General features: G+C 52.7%; 1 protein-coding gene across 17 annotated transcripts in view; it reads right to left on the bottom strand.

The window, feature by feature from the left end:
- Window positions 1–2,977: 2,977 nt before the first annotated feature.
- Window positions 2,978–18,385, bottom strand: part of SCMH1 (Scm polycomb group protein homolog 1) — a 170,118-nt gene continuing 154,710 nt past the window's right edge. For 14 of the 17 annotated variants that reach the window (XM_040469813.1, XM_040469817.1, XM_040469812.1 and 11 more), the window contains 3 exons: window positions 12,217–12,411; window positions 5,208–5,434; window positions 2,978–4,159 (listed from right to left, as the gene is read on the bottom strand). In XM_040469813.1, coding sequence (XP_040325747.1) covers window positions 4,034–4,159; window positions 5,208–5,434; window positions 12,217–12,411 — 548 coding nt within the window. In that variant the 3' untranslated portion in view covers window positions 2,978–4,033. The remainder of the gene's footprint in view (window positions 4,160–5,207; window positions 5,435–12,216; window positions 12,412–18,385) is intronic. The other 3 variants (XM_040469826.1, XM_040469814.1, XM_040469821.1) reach the window with 2 other exon arrangements.

Here is an 18,385-nt window from a genome sequence, read left to right on the forward strand (position 1 = left end):
GGTATGGACCCAGCCTTTGCCATCTGGGCCCCACGACGGCGCTCCAGCCCATCTGGAACCTTCCCCTTGCGTGTGGGCATCTGCCTGCTGATTCCCGCCCACCTCTGGCAGGGTCCAGCCCCAGCTACCCACAGGTGTCTTGGGTCCTGTGTCTTTACACTGGGACTTGTCAGCTGTGGGTCGCTGGAAGCACCTGCAGTGGCTTTGGTGTCACAGGCCCGGCACAGATGCACAGTGTGTGACACGTGGCTGTCGTGGTCCCTGGTCTAGAGGTTTCCAGCTGTGGAGCTTCCTGATAAAATAAGGTGACTTAGGGCAAGGAGGCTGCCAAAAGCTGAGGGACGATGAGGGGAGGGGTGTCTGGGCTCTCCGAGGCAAGAATGTTCTCCAAGGTTTTAGCGTTAGTTGCAGGGAGGAGGGGGGAGTCACCTTACGGCTCTTCCTGAGGAGGGATCGTGGCATCGGTGTGAGGGTAGAAACAGTGTCCACTCGGACGACCAGAGCCACAGCCCAGAGATCTCAGGTTGTTTCACAAAGATGTCACCGAGGGATGCTGCGGAGGCTCCTGCTCAGGACTAACGGCCTGACAACGCAGAGGTGACAGGGACCGTGTGGCCAGCAGCAGGGAGGGGCCACAGGTGGGGAGGGGGCAGACAGTTCCTGAAACCATTCAGCCCTCAGTAGAGCTGGACTCTTCCGTCATCTCCTGAAGCACATGAACCTCCTGCTGTTCCTCAGCACCGGAATCAACGCCCTCTCCTTGTGGTGGCGAGTGTGGCACGTGAAGCTGGTGCCGGGGGGCCTGTGACCCCCCCCAGTCCCAGATGTGTTCTCATTTTGTGGGCAGCTGGACTACTGGGGGTTCATGGAGTGGTCTCGCCTGCCCGGCAGGTGTTTGGGGATGCCAGAGGCCACTTCAGCTTCTCCGCAGGACTCTGGGTCACTATCAGAAGGCTTGGCTTTGGGGGGCACCAGGGTGGCTCAGTCGGTTAAAGCAGCCGACTTTGGCTCCGGTCATGATCTCACGGTTGGTGGGTTTGAGCCCCACATCTGCTGTCAGTGCAGAGCCTGCTTTGGATCCTTTGTCTCTCTCAGTCCCTCCCCTGCTCTCTCTCTCTCTCTCTCTCTCAAAAATAAATAATATTAAAAAAAAAAAAAAAGGCTTGGCTTTGGGAAACAACTTCAAAAGTCTTTTTTGCAGTCCTGACCCCAGAAGTTAGGGCAGTAGAGCGAAGGGGTAACCATCTTCTCACCTCCTACAGAATCTGACACACGGGTACCTTTCTAGTTCTGTTCCTCAGGAAGCCAGATGAAAGGGGAATGTCAGCTGTCTCAAGGCAACGTTGCTCATGGCAGGAACGGACTGTAAATTATCTGGACCAGCCACTTTGGGCCTCCTCAGTGCCGTGACTCAATGGGGCACATCCCTTGTAGGGACCCGGAAGCGATGCCTGTGGAGTAGCTGTGCCGACGAACTGGGGAGTTCTTGCTCCCTCGGGGCGTGATGCTAAGCCAAGGTGAACCCCATGGCTCCCCGATGTGCCCCATCCTCTTGCCACCTGGGCTGTCACCTGGATGATGGCAGGCCTTGCCAGGACTACCCCACCGAGGAGGACTGCTTAATGCTGTCCTGCGGGCGGGTGATGGTGCCTGACAGCCTTCAAGGTGGGTCTTGACTCTGGTCAGCAGGATCCGAGACGGTGGCCCCAGGAGGGTGTGACAGGCACCCCTAATTAGCTGTGGAGTTTGGGCCAAGGAGTTCTCTCCAAGCTTCAGTTTCGCACTTGTAGATTGGAGGAACACGGTCGTTCTAGAGGGTTGTAGAGAGGTTGAAGTGAGATGCAGGACATAAACCACTCAGCCCAAGTGTGTCAGCACAAGCGTACGCTCTTGGAGACTGGGAGGCAAGTGGGGTGGACGCCGATTCGCTCCGTAAGGTGCAACCCCGCAGTGTGCCTGGCTTGTCTACATGTCCTGGCATTATCTTCAGTCCCCGTGTCTCGTGGGGAAGGGGCACACCGCTAAGTTCATTGTGGGGGTTCAGTGAGGCCCTCTTTGGCAGTGAATGAACAGCACAGCTTGCCACCCCGGTGCCCAGGAGCCTGTGGAGAACGGTCCTGTTCTGGTTCGGCAGCCCTGGCCATGACGGCATCCCAGGGACCACGGTTAGAACCCACAGGAGCCAAGTGGAAGACAGGTTACAAGTCAGTCACCACGTCTGAACCAGCCATGGTGAGCGCTGGGAGGGCCCTCTGGTCTCATCTGAAACCCTCATACCACATGGGCCCAAAGAAGTGAAGTGACCCGCCCAAAGCGTCACAATAAAGAGACTGGCTAGAACCTCAGCCTTGGCCTCGGCGTCAGATTACTTGGCTTCAAACGATTGCTTTGGCGCTTCCTCGCCGTGAGCTAAGCGTGCGTTTCCTGATCTGTAAAATGGGTTTGCCGTGAAGATTTAACGAGACGATTCTAATTCCTGTGGAGTAGTTCCCGGGACCCTCGGTGACGTAAGAGTGGCAGCTATCGTGAGGTTTTCCTGCATGGCGCTGCTGCCCCCTCCTGTGACCCCCATAGAAACGGGGTCCCACGTCAGCACAACGGGTACCATGCCAGCTGGCTGGCCCGCACATCTCCTCGCCCCACGACGAGGAGGAGGAGGACGAACCTGGCCATGGAGGCTCTTGGAGCTGTTGACCCAAACACGGCTCTTCCCCCTGGGCTCCGCGTAGCTGCCGCGTTCCCTGCCGTCTAGCCACACCAGAGCGGAGCCCTCTGAGGGCAGAGAACGGACTCCACGCCGCCTTCCCAGTGGGCATCTGGCAGGCGGCCTGCTCTTCAGGGACTGCTGGGGTCGGGAGAACTCTTGGGGATCACCTTGTCTACATGCCTCACTTAAGGACGAGGGAGCCAGGACCAAGAACGGTGAGTGCTCCACCACTCGAGGTGCAGTGCGCCACCGACTGATTAAAACCACACAGGCATCTATATTGGTTTTTATTTATAAACAAATTGACATAAAAGAAGTCCAGATGGCAGCGGGCGCGGCTGACCTGCTCACAAAGGAAGCATCTGGATAATGGAGAGGGGACAACCAGACTCCAGCCGGGAGACCCTTCCCTCCCATCTGCCTTACGGGCTTTGTGGCCTAAAATCCGGGGGCCTGACCTTCTTCGGCAGCAGTTCTGGCCAGGGCAGGGAGCTGTGTGGGGGAGGGTGTGGGCGGGGGACTCCCATTCCCACAGAGGAGGCCTGGGGCTGCAGAGCGCCCCTGGAGGCGGAGGGGAAGGCGGCAGACACTCTCTTCTCCCCAAGCTGAGGGGTACACGGTCAAGGCCTGAGGGATCTGTCCACCCCACAGAGCAAGCGCTCCAGGGTGATGTGGTCTGAGAAGAGCCCATGCCTCTCTGGGACTGGGGCAGGGCAGTCTCTCACCTCCTGAAACCCGGTGTCTGGAGCGGGAGGAGTATGAACCGGAGGGCTTGCCCGAATGCCAGAAACAATAAATTAACAATAAGAAAAGATCTTTTTTTAAAAAAGGTAGAGGTCTGCACCATGAGTTTGGAGTCTGGAGCTCTTGTGAGGAGGTGGTGGGAGCTGTGGGGCAATGGGGTGCCACACCAGGCCCGGCAGGTGGCAGGGGAACTGGGCACGAGTGTCAATTCAGGGCCCCGTCTTCTGGGGCCTCAGAGGTCAGCCCCTTCCTCCATCACCCGGAAGGTGTTCAGTCTAAACGCCCGCTGAAAGGCCAGCGGGCTTGAGAAATAAATACAGAGGGGCCTCAGAGCCGAGGCAGGGCTGAGGGCAAGAGCAGCGCCAGCCCTGGGCCCCACACTCCCCCCTCCTCAGCCCTTCATGGAAGGACGTATCATGGCAGGAGGGGGAGCAGTGGTGGCTCCACACAGCCTCCTGGAGTCCTGAGGCGGCCCTGAGCCCCACTGAGGCGCCCGGAGCAGACTGTTGGCCCTCCTTCCGGGGAGAAGAATGTCGACCCCTTCCGGAGGACCCCGCAGTTGTCTGGGCGGTGTCTCCCGGTTCAGAACTTGCCCTGCTTCAGCCGGTCAATGTGGAAGGAGAGCTTGAGCGCGGGCCCCAGCTTCAGCCCCATGTACTTCATCATCATGTCGCTGCGCAGCAGAAGCAGGGCCTTGCCATCGATCTCCTGGCGGGGGTGGGGGGAGGCACCATCAGAGGCCTGGTGGGTCTGACCACCCAGGTTCTGATGAAAGCCACCCAGGCACGCGGGGCCCAGTGAGCACGCTGTGCCGCTAAAGCCTACCTGTTCCCACAGCTTCCGCTGCCGGCCCCACATCTGCTACTGAGCCCAGCGGGTGCGCTCTTCACAGGAGCTCATGCTGGCTTCCCTTCCCTGCTGCCTGAGGTGTTTCCCCACCCTCGCAGCTGCTGACGGCCCGGCCCGGGTAGGTTCCATGTCTCCCGGTAAGCCTCCCCCATCCTGTGCTCGTCCCCTCTCCCAGACTGGTTTTATAAACTGGCCCTCAACTGTCACTCCGTGAGTCATCTTCCTTCCTGAGCAGCAGGGGCCCCTCTGTGTGAAATAGACCCAGAGCAGGCACTTGCTGAGCCACTGTGAGACCTTCGGGCCGGACCTAAGAGCACCCCCAGACCCAATGGCATGAAAGACTGGAATGATTGATGAAAGGGAGCACATCTGTTCTGAGCACCCAATGGGTAGAACAGCACCCAGCAGCAGGGGCTGCTGGGAAACGGGTTTGTGCCCAAATCAGGAGTATGGTCACCGCAGGCGAGTCAGGAGCGGTGCCTGGCTACACAGCCAAATGGTCACTTGAAGAGATGGTGGCGGTTCCCAGAGGAACAAGGACATGATGGGGGCTGATGAGGTTGGAGAGTAGGGGCCAGGTGGCAGGGGACTCTAACCTGGGCTGAGGCCCCCGATTCTCAGGCCAAGGCAGGCAGATGGGAGAGCACACACGTCTAGGAAAAGAGGAGAGTCCTTTCCCCAGGCCTGAGCCCACAGGCCACGCACCCAGCAGGAACGTGGCTGAGTCAGACCTACACTGCAGGAGGGGGCTGAGCTCAGTGCCCGACAAGGGCGGCTGGAGACCTGAGATATCGTCTCTGTTTTCATGGTGTCTCCCGTGCTTAGTCTCGAGGGGCCTTTAAGAGTCTACAAATTGCCGAAGCAAGACTCCCAGTGGACACAGGAGAGGTCAGGCGGGGGCACCTACGTGTTTGCGAAAGAGGTCAGCGTGGGGTCCAAGCTGGGGATCAGCTTCCCGGACAAACTGCATCACGTCCTCTACTGTCCACGAGGAGGGGTCCCGGCCACTCAGTCGCGAGGCATCCCGGCTTTCCAGGTATCGGTCCGACCCTGCAGGACAGGAGGGCACCTGCCATAACGGGTGGGGACTGGTTTGTAACGCATCCCCACTCTCCTTGGCACGTCCCGATGGCCCTGTGGGTGAGGCTCACGTTAGTGCCAGAGCAGAGCAACTGGAGGTGGCTGAGGGAGGGAAGGGTTTTTCCACAAAGGGATGAGGATCTGAGACTCTTCTTAAGTCAAATCTTTGTTCTTTAAGAGTAGATCTGATTTTGGAAAGGGCCAGAAGAAATTTTACATTAAGGCTGTGGTTCAGCCTGGACCAAAGTCAGCGGGAACAATGAGTGAGGGGATTACTTGGGCTCACTGGGGTTCTGGTGGGTAAGGCTGCTTTTACCTTGGCTCTGGGGACCATTTCTAGATAGACTTTGGCAGATGGGCAAGATTAGAGCCAGATCTAATTTGGGGTCTAGGGAGAAAAAAAGTGGTGGAAAATACTCTGTGCCTCTTCCAAGGCCTGGAGAATAGCTAACCTTGCTACAGCCTAATAGTGCAGAGGCAGAAAATAGTCTTGCCTTGGCTGCTAGGAATCTCAGTTAATTTAGTGCACTGCTTAGAGCTTTTATCTCGACCTTGGCTCAAATACAGTTCCTCCCATTTCCCCTGTGGGATCTGGACTCTCCGAAATCTGAACTCCTTACCATGCATGGTCTAGAAAGTACTGCAGCATCTGGCCCTTTCTGCCTCTGACTGCATCTCAACCCCCTAACCCCATCCCTTCCTTGTCACGCTCCAGACACACTAGCTTGCTTTCTGCTTCTCGAATAGGCTATGCCTTTATCCTTTGACCTGTAATTTCCTCGGTCCGGAATGTGCTTTTCCCAGGACTTTGCATACCTGATTCCTTCTCAATATTTGGGTCTTCTCTCAAACAGCAATTCCTCACAGACCTTCACCAACCTTCTAGCAAAAATATTCCATTCCCCACACAGCCACTATCAATCCAATTATCTCCTTTTCCCTCAGCACATATCACTACCTAAAATATTTTCATGTATTTATGTTTACTGTCTTCTCCTATTTTCTGCCCTATTTCTTTGTGATATTGTGACTTTTAATAAGAAAAACACACATATTTGGTCTTTGTCCTGTTCCCTGGCAAGAACTCCTAAAATTCTTGGAATTTCCTAAATGGTGAGAGAAAGAAAGGTGCCTTTTGTTATTCACAACAAGCCTTTTCTAGCCACACCTGAGCATGTTCCTGAGGTCACTTCTGGAAAGTCCCTAAAGGATGGGGGTTGCCTGCCAACCTCCCTGGGGAGGAGAGTGGCCAATGACTTAACTGATTGTGCCTCTGTAATCAAGGTTCTGTAAAAACCCCAAACAATGGGGTTCGGAGGGCAAGAACCCCTGGTTGGTGGACACATGGAGGTGTGGAATCTGTGTGTCTGGAGAGGGCATGGAAGCTGGTGCCCCCTCCCACATGCCTCGCCCTGGGCAGCTCTGCCATCTGGCTGTTCCTGAGTTGTCTCTGGTTACAGAAAGCTGGTAACCTAGTAAGTTTTCGTGAGTGAACCCAAGGAGGTGACTGTGGGAACCCTTTGATTTAGTCGGCCAGTCAGAAGCACGGGTGACATCCCGGACCTTCGACTGGCCTCTGGTGGCGTGGGGCAGGGGCCTTGTGGGACCGAACCCTTAGCCGATGGGATCTGATGCTCTCTTCACACAGTGTCAGAGTTGAGTTAAATTGTAGGACACCCAGGTGGTGTGGCACAATTGTTTGGTGTGGGGAGAGCTGCACGTGTGGTGTCAGGGGGGAAGTCATGTTGAATGGAGTACTGGGCGTAAGGGAGACAGACACACAGGGGGGCGGTGGTTTCCTTTCACAGTCTCCAGGACATAAAAGAGGGCCTGGGCAGCCATAGTGGACGCTCAGACAGGTTTGTTAAATGAACGAATGACCCTACATAATAGTTACTTGTGTATTTTTCTGGCTCCCCCACCAGACTGTCTGTCTTGAGGCAGGGACCTTGCCTAGTTCACGTCTGTATCCTCACCACTCAGGAGATGCCTGTCACACAGCTGAGAGGTGAGCTGAAACCCACCTAGGAGGGCAGAAGGCTGTACTCGGCAACTGTCTCTTGCAAAGGCTAGAAATCTCCTCCATTTCCCTTCACTCTGGGTGGGTCCCAGGTCTAAAAGTCAAAGCACATTTGGCTTGGCCCAGCCCCTGCTCCCTGGGGAAGAGACTCCGGGGAGTTACATCTCCAACTCGTAGCTGGGCACTGACCAGATGAGGGGAGAAGTGTGCCAGGGCAAGCAGGGTGACGATCGCCACAGAAATTCCGATGGCTTTTTAGAGGCGGTGGTAGACAGGAAGTTGGAGAGGGCTCTGAGTCAGCCACCTCTCCCTGCCCTGACAGTGCACTGTGACACTGACAGAGAGACCGGCTGCAGAGATTACGGACAGCAGAGAGAAGATATACTCATGGACATGTCCCTGGACCATCTCGGCCAATTCCTTGACCTAGGGGAGCTAAGAACCAAACACACACACAATGACATTATACACATATAAACATAAACTCACGCACATATTCATACATCTGATGCTACTACGTATTTCTGAGTTTGTCTGGCAGCCTCCTCCTGTTCCAACACACCCCAGGAGGACAAGTGGCAGGAAGTTGCTAATTTATATGGTGGTCGGGAGAGACAGCTCTGAAATGATGACACCTGAGCACAGACCGTGAGGCAGAAGGGTGACTGGCATGTTTACGGTGAAGCCGGGAGGCCTGTGGGCCAGAGCTGAGCGAATGAGGAGAGAGTGGTAGGAGATAACCTCTGAGAGGTAGTGTGTGTGATGGGCTGGGGGGCATGGTGGTGCACATAACAGGACCTCGATGCCACCGAAAAAAACCATTGGCTTTTCTGAGTGAAGTAGGTCGGTTTTGAGCAGAGGAGTGACTGGAACCAACTTACAGTGGAAAGGATCGCTTTCAGAGCCCGTGTGAATAGACTTGGGCTTCGGGGGAGGGCAGAAGGGAGACCAGTCCAAGCAAGAGACGACTGTGGCGTGCAGCAGGTGGTAGTGGTGGATGTCGGGAAGAGTGAACAGTAGGAAGAACCCACCACCCACCACTGTCAGCTCATCTGACCCTTAAAACAGCCTTTGAGGGAAGCAGCAGCATCTTCCGTTTAGAGATGAGGGAGCTGAGGCCCGGAGAAGTGAAGTGACTTTCCCAAGACCACACAGCTAGGAAGAAGACAAGTCAGTGCCCTGGATCTGTCTTCTCCTATCCCCATTTCTGCACACAGACGACAGCGGGATTCTCTCCCACTGCCCGATGAGAGCTGGTGGTTACCCCTCAAGGAAGGCAGAGGGTCTCAGTCTGAGAATGACTAAGGCAGGTGAGGCACATCTAAGGCAGGTGGCCAGACTAGTAAACCGGTGCCTACTCATCCTCGATTAGTGAAATAAGAGGGGACAGACTCAACATGTGAATTCTTCGGGACAAACAGTTCTAGTGCCAAATGGAATCCTTCATAGCCGTATGAGGTTCTACAGGGTCACAAGAGATTTAGACCATGACCTGGCCAACAGGCTCACACGCATTCCAAAGGAAGAGAGGAGGTGCCCGGAGACAAGAGTGACATCTCAGGCCAGTGGCGCATGGGGCAGCCATCAAGCAGCACTCCCAACAGAGAGGGCCTCGGGAGGGAGGACGGTGACGGAATCCCTTCACACCTGGGGGGTGATTAAGCTTCCCAAGTGATCCCTTATCCCCGCTTCCATCTGATCCTTGTCACACTCCTGTGAAAAGACCAGGTCCCTATCACCATGTCCAGTGCACAAAAGAGGGGTGTGGAGACCTGAGAGGTGAGACGACTCCCCCAAGACTCAAGGCGGGAAATCAGCTGGCGGCTCTGCCTGGACTTTAGCGCTGCCCATGCCCCGCACCGCCTTGCTGGGTGACGGCCTGGCTTCTTCCCCCCACTCGGTCTCCCTAAAACTCTCTCTCCTGAGGCCGCTTCTCTCCACGGCGGGCCCGGTCAATGGAATCTTCTTATTGTTCCACACGCCGGGGGCTGGGAGTGTGGAGGTGGCACTTTCCCGTCTCTCCATGGCCACTTTTAGGCCTCTCTCCTATGAAAGCTCATGTTCATCAGAGGCCAGATATGTGCCCAGCCACCTGCTCGTCCTGTTCACTGTCGCCTACAGACCTCTGGGCTTCTACCCCTTGTGAGATGGAGATTGCTCGGTATGTCGGTCACAGCCTCCTGCTCCAGCCGGTTCCTGTCCTCATCCTCAGAGGCACTCAGTCACCCACCTGGCCTCCAGTGACCTTCACCTCCACTCTGCTTCAAATACCTCCCGCCAAGGCCACTGCCTGCTTCCTGCCATCACTTGGAACAAATCCACTTCAGAAACGTAAACATCCCTTTCTCTGACCCCAACCTCCCATGTCTGTAACTGTCCTGGACTGCAGTCCACTAAACCCATTATGTCACAGAGACATTTAGCCCAGCAGACTCACAATTCCCCATCCTTCAGCCTTGTCCCAGCCTTGCTTCTTCTTCCCTACCTGGCCCGGTCCGGTGCTGATGGTCTAAACGGCTGTCCCTCCAGCTCCCCCACTCCCTGGCCCTCTTGCCCTTCTACCTCAACGTGAAACTTTCATCCACAGACAGTCTTTTCTCATTCCCACATCTAGGTTTCTAAGACCACAGAAGAAAACCACATCTCTGGCAAAATGGCAGACTAGTCTCCAAGCACAGCTGGGCCTTCAGTGTTTCCCGAAAGCCAGTCCCTTCTCCTTGCTCCATTTCCCCCTGTCTGCTCTTGACCAGTCCAGTCTGGGAGCTGCCCTAAGCCCTTCTCTACTCGCCCTCTCCCCATTCACTCATGGCGACCACCAATCTTTCCTCCAGTCTCAAAGAACAAGGCTTAAGACCAACTCATTTTTCGATGCCCTGGGTCCCTAACCCTTCCCACCGCACCACACCCACAGCCTTACTCTCTTCTCTTTCCTATATTCTTCATTTCTTCTTCTTGGAAGGCACAACTTGTCTGCTGATAAACACATCGGGGCGCTCCCACTCTTGAAGACCTTCTTTTGTAGGTCACCATTTTTCTTTTTCTTAAGCCCCCTTTAGTACCTCACCATGCTATCTGCCCTCATCGCCCTCCACAACCTCTGAGGCTGCTCTTGCTAAGGTCGTCAATTACCCACTAATCACCACCTCCGACAGATAGTTGCCAAATCTTTGTTGTGGTGCGCTCTCTTTGAAATGCTCTCTGTAATCCTGGCCACTGCAACATCAGATTTTGTTTTTCCTCGCATTTGACTACTTCTTTGTCGTCTCCTGGGATCTTCTTCCTGCTCCCACCTCCTGAACTTTGTTGGTCCCCAGGACTCCACCTTTGGTCAACTGTTCTTTTCATTCTACCCATACACTCCTGGGAAGTGGCTGGCATTCATCCTACAGCTTCAACTACCATCTGTATGCCGATGACTCCCAAACATTTATCTTCAGTTCAGTTGTCTTCCCTGAGAATCAGACCTGCAGAGCCACTGCCTGGTGGATGTCACCTAGATGACCTGTGGGCTCCCTCCCTGTCTTTCTACGGCTGGTCCCCTCTCTCACTGAATGGCACCCTGCCACCTCATCTAGAAACCAAGGAGACATTCCTCCTCCCTTCTTTCTCACTATCCTCAAATCTGACTGTATCTCCCTCGTGAATCGTTTTTTAACCCATTTGCTCTTCTATAAACTATCTACCACTTTTCTAATCCAGGCCTTTATCTGTTCTGGTTTGGCCCACTCCCCAACCTCCTAAGTGGCCTCCTAGTCTGTCCTTCCTCAAACGTGTCCTCAACACAGTAGTACGTGATCTGTTGAAAACCCAAGACTCTTTAGGTCTCGCCGCTAATTAAAAGCCTTCGGCAGCTTCACACTGCCTGCAGGATCCGCTCCAGACTCCATCATGCTCCACAGCTTTGGGTCCTCTGTGAAGCAGCCCCCTGACCTTTCCAGGCTTTTCTGTTTCAAGTCCCAGTATCACACTTTATGTTCAGCGATACCGAAGTGCATGCAGTTCCATGTGCACCATCTGTACCAGTTCTTACCCTCTGTCCTTGTTCCGCTATGCTCTCTTCCTGGAAAGCTCTCCCTCCCCTACTACTCCTGATCTCACCGCTCACAGCTTTGAAGTCTCGGACAGGGTGGTGTCACCTTCTCAAGGAAGCTTCCCCTAGGAGCGCCTGGGTGGCTCAGTTGGTTAAGTGTCCGACTTCGGCTCAGGTCATGATCTCATGGTTTGTGAGTTCGAGCCCCGCGTCGGGCTCTGTGCTGACAGCTCAGAGCGCGGAGCCTGCTTCGGATTCTGTGTCTCCCTCTCTCTCCCTGCCCCTTCCCTGCTCATGCTGTCTCTCTCTCTCTCTCTCAAAAATAAATAAACGTTAAAAAAAAAAAAAATTCAAGGAAGCTTCCCCTGGATACCGAGCTTGGGTTAGGTGTTCTTCTTTCCTGCAGTTTTCATACTATCCAAAGCACATCTCTGTACTTAAGAATATGTCTTACAACTGTGTTGAAGTGTTTGTCTCTCCCTTAAGACTGTGAACACTCTGAGGACCAGAAGCGATTGACTTTTGCATCCCCATGCTGAACACAGATGGTCTTCGAATGAATGGCTAATAAATGAATGGGTGTACCTTTCCCTGTCCCTTTGGCTCGAGTCTTTGGCTCTTAGTTTCCACTATTGTCAAGCCACTCCCAGAGCTCCAGATGCCTTCCTGGTGCCTAGCTAGACACAAATGGTAAGTCTGGACCCCGTCCAACTGCCAGGCAGGGGGCAGCCAGCGCTCAGTGAGGAAGGAAGGGAAGAGCGAGGGCCAGAACTGCAGTCAGCTTACCCCTGGAGCACAGCCTGCGCACAGCCGAGGCAGGACTCAGTGGGAGGCCACAAGATGGAAGCAGAGGCCGGTACCCGTGGGTTCGAAGGTTTTGGGAGCTGCCGACAAGGTTGGTGGGAGTCAAGGCGGAGTCCATGGAGTCTGAGTGTGGTTCCAAGGACCGGGTCAGACTATTCCCCAGGACAAAGCTTTCACCTGGAAAACGGTAAAACCAGAGTTAGAGCAGGAACTAGTCTAGAAGGACTGCCGGGGCGCTGGCCTCCCAGGTACCTGTTTGGATGGAGCAAGAGGCAGCAAGACAAAAAGTTCTAGGCTATCTCAGGAGGCCTGTGTACTAGGCATGGCTCTGGCTCTCACTAGGTGACCTTAGTCAAGCCCAGTGCCATTCTCCGGACTTGTATCTCCTTAGGGACTCTTCCTTTTAGATTAGACAGTCTTTGAAGTTTCTTGTGGTCTGGATGTCTTAAGCTTTTTCTGGATAAGGAGAACCTTAAAACAAATAGAACTATTTTAGGAAGAGGCTGCCTCCCTACACACGAGATGCTAGTGCAGGGGACAGGGGTGCTGAAGAGGTATGGTTACTTAGATGAGGACACTTTAAAAGGTGACCTCCCTCAGCCAGCAAGACATCTCAGAAACGCTCCTCAGTGCCCAAATAACAGCCGGTCTATGAAGGGTCTGCTCCTTGGTTCCCTCCCTCCTTTCGTACTTGCCTTGTGGAACAGAACTACCCCAAGGAAGCTGGGCTTATGCGGCGGTGAGAATAGGGCCGTGGAGACCAGAATCTGGATTAGAACTTGGCTCTGGCACTGGGTAGACAAGGTGCTTCTCTCAGAACCGCACTCTCCTCATTTAGAACATGGGAAGCCCCCTTCCTCTGAGGCCCAGCCCCTCAGCTGGGCAGCAGCCCCTAATGAGTGCACTCCAGAACCTGAAGCAGACTCCCTCTCGTGACTGGGCTCTGCCCACACTCAGTCAGTTCCTCAGCCCTGCTCACATCATCTCTGCCTAAAGGAGGAGTGCTGGGTCCTGGGCCACCCCCCGCCCCCATCCTTTGTAGCTTTTCTTAGAGGTCGGCTGTTCAGGTAACGTTTGGGATTCACTCAGGCCTGTGATCAACACTACAGTCAAACACACGGTCTGGCACATGATAATACTTCTATGGCAAGATGGGTTAGGATTTTAGGACTACTTTCTACTACCTGAACTTGCGGGGTAACCGGGGGCTTAGAGTCAAATCCAGCTATTTGCCCTTAGTCTCGGGAGTGTGACTGACAAAGCCCTACCCCGGCAATGGTCCCGGAGAGAGAAGTCTCTGGGGACCTGGACCGCAGCCCACCCCTTTAGGCAGACGAGCCTTCAGATTCCTATCTTCCAGGAGAGGGGACCACAGCAGCGTCCCACTTTTGAGACAAGCACAGGACTCCAAGCCAGCAAACAGGAGGCCCGGGTTCTACACCTGGGCTCCTGCCCTTCTCCAGGTATTTGACCCCGTGCAAGCTGTCTGTCCTCTCAGCGCCAGCTTCATCTGTAAAAGGTGGCGGGGGGGGGGGGGGGGAATCCCTCTCTCTCATGCTGAGAACATCAAATGAGAAATGGAATGAGATGGACTTTACCAAGGTGGGGAGTTATTTTATTTATCCTTCACTCAGAGTTACGGCAAGCCTACGTTCCCTGCAGTAACTCGGGAAAAGGATGAAATCTAGTTTCTGCATGCACCTTTCGAGCCCTCATTACCTGGCGAAAACCGCGGACAGCGCAACTTGCCTCACCCGAACTAGCGTGTGAAGCGTCAGCAGGACAGTATGGGGGGCTCACCAGCTGCTGATGCAAGTCAGCGTCTCTTCCTCTCAGTGACACTACGAATGGCAGTGGAGGCCTGGAGTCTGAGTTGAGGGGCCTGAACACAGGGGCAACGGCACCAGGCCAGGTCATTAAAGCTCTCCTAAAGAGAGGCAGTGGACAGATGAAGAATCATGCCTGGGAGGGCCCTGGGAGGGCCTCGTCTACTTAAGGCTGATCAGACGAGGGCCTGGCTGCCTCAGCAAGACAGTGCAGCAAAGAAGACTGCAGTGCTCTCAAACTGTGCTCCACAGATCCCCGAGGGCCTCCAGAGGGAGGCCAAGTGAGTAGGCCTCTGGGTCTCACCCCAGGTTCTAGCAAAACAGCTCTGGTTTTAACTTTTATACCCCAGAGTTTTCATATAATCCTGCCTTTGCAAAAAGGAGTTCTACTGCTAAAAGGAACTTTGCAACCATTGGCCCAGGGTCAGAAGTTAGGGCTGCAAGACTTGAGTTCTATTTCTGGCATTACCACTGGTCACTGATCTCTGCCTTTTTCTTGGGATTCAGTTTGCCCATCTATAAAAAGACGCTAAGGAGCACCTGGGTGGCTCAATCGGTTAAGTGTCTGACTTTGGCTCAGGTCATGATCTTGCAGTTCACGAGTTTAAGTCCCACGTCGGGCTCTGTGCTGACAGCTCAGTGCCTGGAGACTGCTTCAGACTCTGTGTCTCCTTCTCTCCCTGCCCCTCCCCTGCTTGTACTCTGTCTCTCTGTCTCTCTCTCTCAAAATAAATAAAACATTAAGAAAAATTTTTTAAAAAGACAATCTCATATGGTCAATTTATTTTTTTTTTTAAAAATTTTTTTTCAACGTTTATTTATTTTTGGGACAGAGAGACACAGAGCATGAACTGGGGAGGGGCAGAGAGAGAGGGAGACACAGAATCAGAAGCAGGCTCCGGGCTCTGGGCCATCAGCCCAGAGCCTGACGCGGGGCTCGAACTCACAGACCGCGAGATCGTGACCTGGCTGAAGTCGGACGCTTAACCGACTGCGCCACCCAGGCGCCCCTCATATGGTCAATTTAAATGAAATTTGCTGTGGATGTGTTAGTGACATAAGAACAGTCAGCATGGGAAGGAGCTCATTCCTTCATTCAGCAAACATCTGTTGAGCATCCTTTGAGTACTAGCTCCTGTGCTAGGGAGGGGGTATGCAGAGGTAAACAGACAGATAAAGGCCTTTCATTATGCACTGATTTCCAGTCAGAAGCAGATTTTTTTGGAGTCTCACCTTGTAAGGCTACCCTAAAAACAAGAGTTCCTAGGGGAGGATGGCAAGAATGGTGGGGGGAGGTCTAGAAATCATGCAAAGGAGAAAGAGCCCACGAATGCATGATCTGGAGAAAAGTCAAGGGTGACAAATAACCTGAGGACAGTCATGGGAAGGGAAGAGAACTGGAGGCAGATTGGATCTTCTGAAAGGCAGCCAGTAAAACAGGGGGCAGGAGTTAGAAGAAGACAGATTTGGGCTCAAAAGTGAAGGCACTGTAGCAATCAGAAATGCCCAGCAATAAAATCGGTTGCCAAAGGTGATGGTGAGCAACCTGTCATTGGGAGCACTTAAGCAGAAGTCAGATGACCACCCGATCTGTTGGGCTAGACACTAGATCATCTCTAGACCACTTTCCGTTTCTGGGATTCAAGGAATCTGTGCTCACAACTGTGCTTTCCCCTTCCTGGGGTGAAACAAATGAGAGAAACTAGAATTTTCTAAGAGTTTCTACAATTTTCTAGGAAAATTCTTATGCCAACACAAGACCCAGAGACTACCACAGTTCCTGTGTATGCTTAAGTCTGCCTCATGAAAAAAAAGTCCTCTGAACTACGTGTCCTACACCCTCTATTACACTTTAATTCAGCAAATATTATCAGATATTTGCTACGTGACAGGGAGACGGATACTGTGAACGATGAAAAAGACAGATATTGTCCCTTCCCTCAAGGAATAATTAATCTAGTGGGAAGGATGACAAAATACAAGCTTATAAAAAATTAGAAACTATTGTAAATATTACTAAGCAAATAGGGTATTAAGACAGAAAATAACAAGGGGGGCTTTTTTAGATGAGGAGACCTTGAGAGGTCTCCTTGACAAGATGATGTTTAACATTTATTTATTTTTGAGACAGAGAGAGACAGAGCATGAACGGGGGAAGGTCAGAGAGAGAGAGGGAGACACAGAATCTGAAACAGGCTCCAGGTTCTGAGCAGTCAGCACAGAGCCCGACGCGGGGCTCGAACTCACATACCGCGAGATCGTGACCTGAGCCGAAGTCGGACGCTTAACCGACTGAGCCACCCAGGCGCCCCGACAAGATGATGTTTAAACAGCTGTGGTCTGAAGAGTCCAAGTAGAGGTATGCTAAACAATGTGCTTGGTTTTGGGGTTCGCTGGCAGCCCCGATGAATCCCAAGCATTATCTAAACATTTGATCTCCAAGAAAAATTGCAAAACTGCAAAGGATAGGAACATGACCCAGGATTCCCCTCACCCTCAGAGAATTCTGTGGAAAGGGCCAAGGAGCTGATGTGGCTTAGGTAGAACTTAATCATCTGCTGTAGGTCTCCTGGTACAATGGCTAAGGGCTGCTGCCTGGTAACTTATAGAAAGATCTTGAGTAGAAAAACAGCTTGGAATACTTGGGGAAATGAGGAAAAACAGTGTAGCTAAAATATATGGAAGGAAGAGATGAATCTGGCACGGTAGGCAAGAACCAGATGATGCAGGATACTGCAAACCAGAGTAGGACACCTGGATTTTACTGTCAGTGTATTAGAATGCCACTACAGAGTTTTAGGTTAGGGCATGCCATAAGCTCCTGTATGCCTGAAGAATACCCTTTGGGCTATTAGGTAGAAAATGGAGCAGAGAGGAACGAGAGAGGAGACCAGATAGGCCAGAAAGGACCTCTCAGGCCAAGAGAGAGAGGATAATGGCAAAGGCAGTAGACTGATAAGATGTACCTGGCTTTAGGATACATTTTGGATTTCCACTAAGGCAGAGTAGCAGGGTCTAGGCATATCTGATTTCTTGGAACTGAAAACAAAAAGACAAAATACATGAAATAACCATTTTCAGACACTGGGCATCAGGTAGTGCAGGACAGTGATTCCTGAAAAGGGGTAACACAAAAGGTGAGCCCGGGGCGCCTGGGTGGCGCAGTCGGTTAAGCGTCCGACTTCAGCCAGGTCACGATCTCGCGGTCCGTGAGTTCGAGCCCCGCATCGGGCTCTGGGCTGATGGCTCAGAGCCTGGAGCCTGTTTCCGATTCTGTGTCTCCCTCTCTCTCTGCCCCTCACCCATTCATGCTCTGTCTCTCTCTGTCCCAAAAATAAATAAACGTTGAAAAAAAAAATTAAAAAAAAAAAAAAAGGTGAGCCCTAGGCTTGCTCTCAGCTCACTGTCTGGAGTGTTTCCAGGCCACAGTGGAGGCAGGGGAAGATTAGACAGAGCCGGTGAGCTCCCTGAGCTGAGGAGATGGGGCCGAGTCCAGATAGGCCAAGGCAGCTACAGTTCATGGGTCAGAGCTCTGGAGAGGTGATTACAACTAGATTTCAAATGCTCAAGAAGACAGAGCAAAGACTATGTAGGTTAAGCAAAAATACCAAAGACATAAAAAGACCCAAGTCAAACTTCTAGAAATGAAAACACAATGTCTGAGATAAAAATACATGAGATGGATTAACAGTGGATTAGACACTGTAGAAGAAAAGATTAGCTAACTTAAACACAGCTACAGAATTTATCCAAAATAACGCACAGAAAAAAGGCTGAAAATATTTAAAAAGCATCACTAAACAGTGGGAAACCTTCAAGGAGACTCATATATGTCTAATTGGAGTCTCCAAAGAAGAGGTGAGGAAAATATATATGAAGAAAGAATGGTAGAAAGTTTTTCACATTTGATAAAAAGCTGTAAACCCACATGTCCAAGAAGCTCAGGGGACTCTCAGCACGAGAGGCATGAAAAAAACCTCACCAAAGCACAGCACAGTCAAATGGCTAAAAACCAATAATAAACAGAAAACCTTAAAAGCACCCTGGGGGGGTGTGGAGGGGGGTGGGAACAGCAGGAGACCAAAAAGAAGAATGACAGCAGACTTCTCATCTGAGACAATGCAAACCAGAAAACAATGGAGTGACATCTTTTAAAAAGTGCTGAACAGGGGCGCCTGGGTGGCGCAGTCGGTTAAGCGTCCGACTTCAGCCAGGTCACGATCTCGCGGTCCGTGAGTTTGAGCCCCGCGTCGGGCTCTGGGCTGATGGCTCAGAGCTTGGAGCCTGTTTCTGATTTTGTGTCTCCCTCTCTCTCTGCCCCTCCC

Source organism: Herpailurus yagouaroundi, unplaced genomic scaffold (assembly GCF_014898765.1).
Source record: "Herpailurus yagouaroundi ecotype Mexico unplaced genomic scaffold, PumYag 77, whole genome shotgun sequence".
Classification (NCBI taxonomy): Eukaryota; Metazoa; Chordata; class Mammalia; order Carnivora; family Felidae; genus Herpailurus; species Herpailurus yagouaroundi.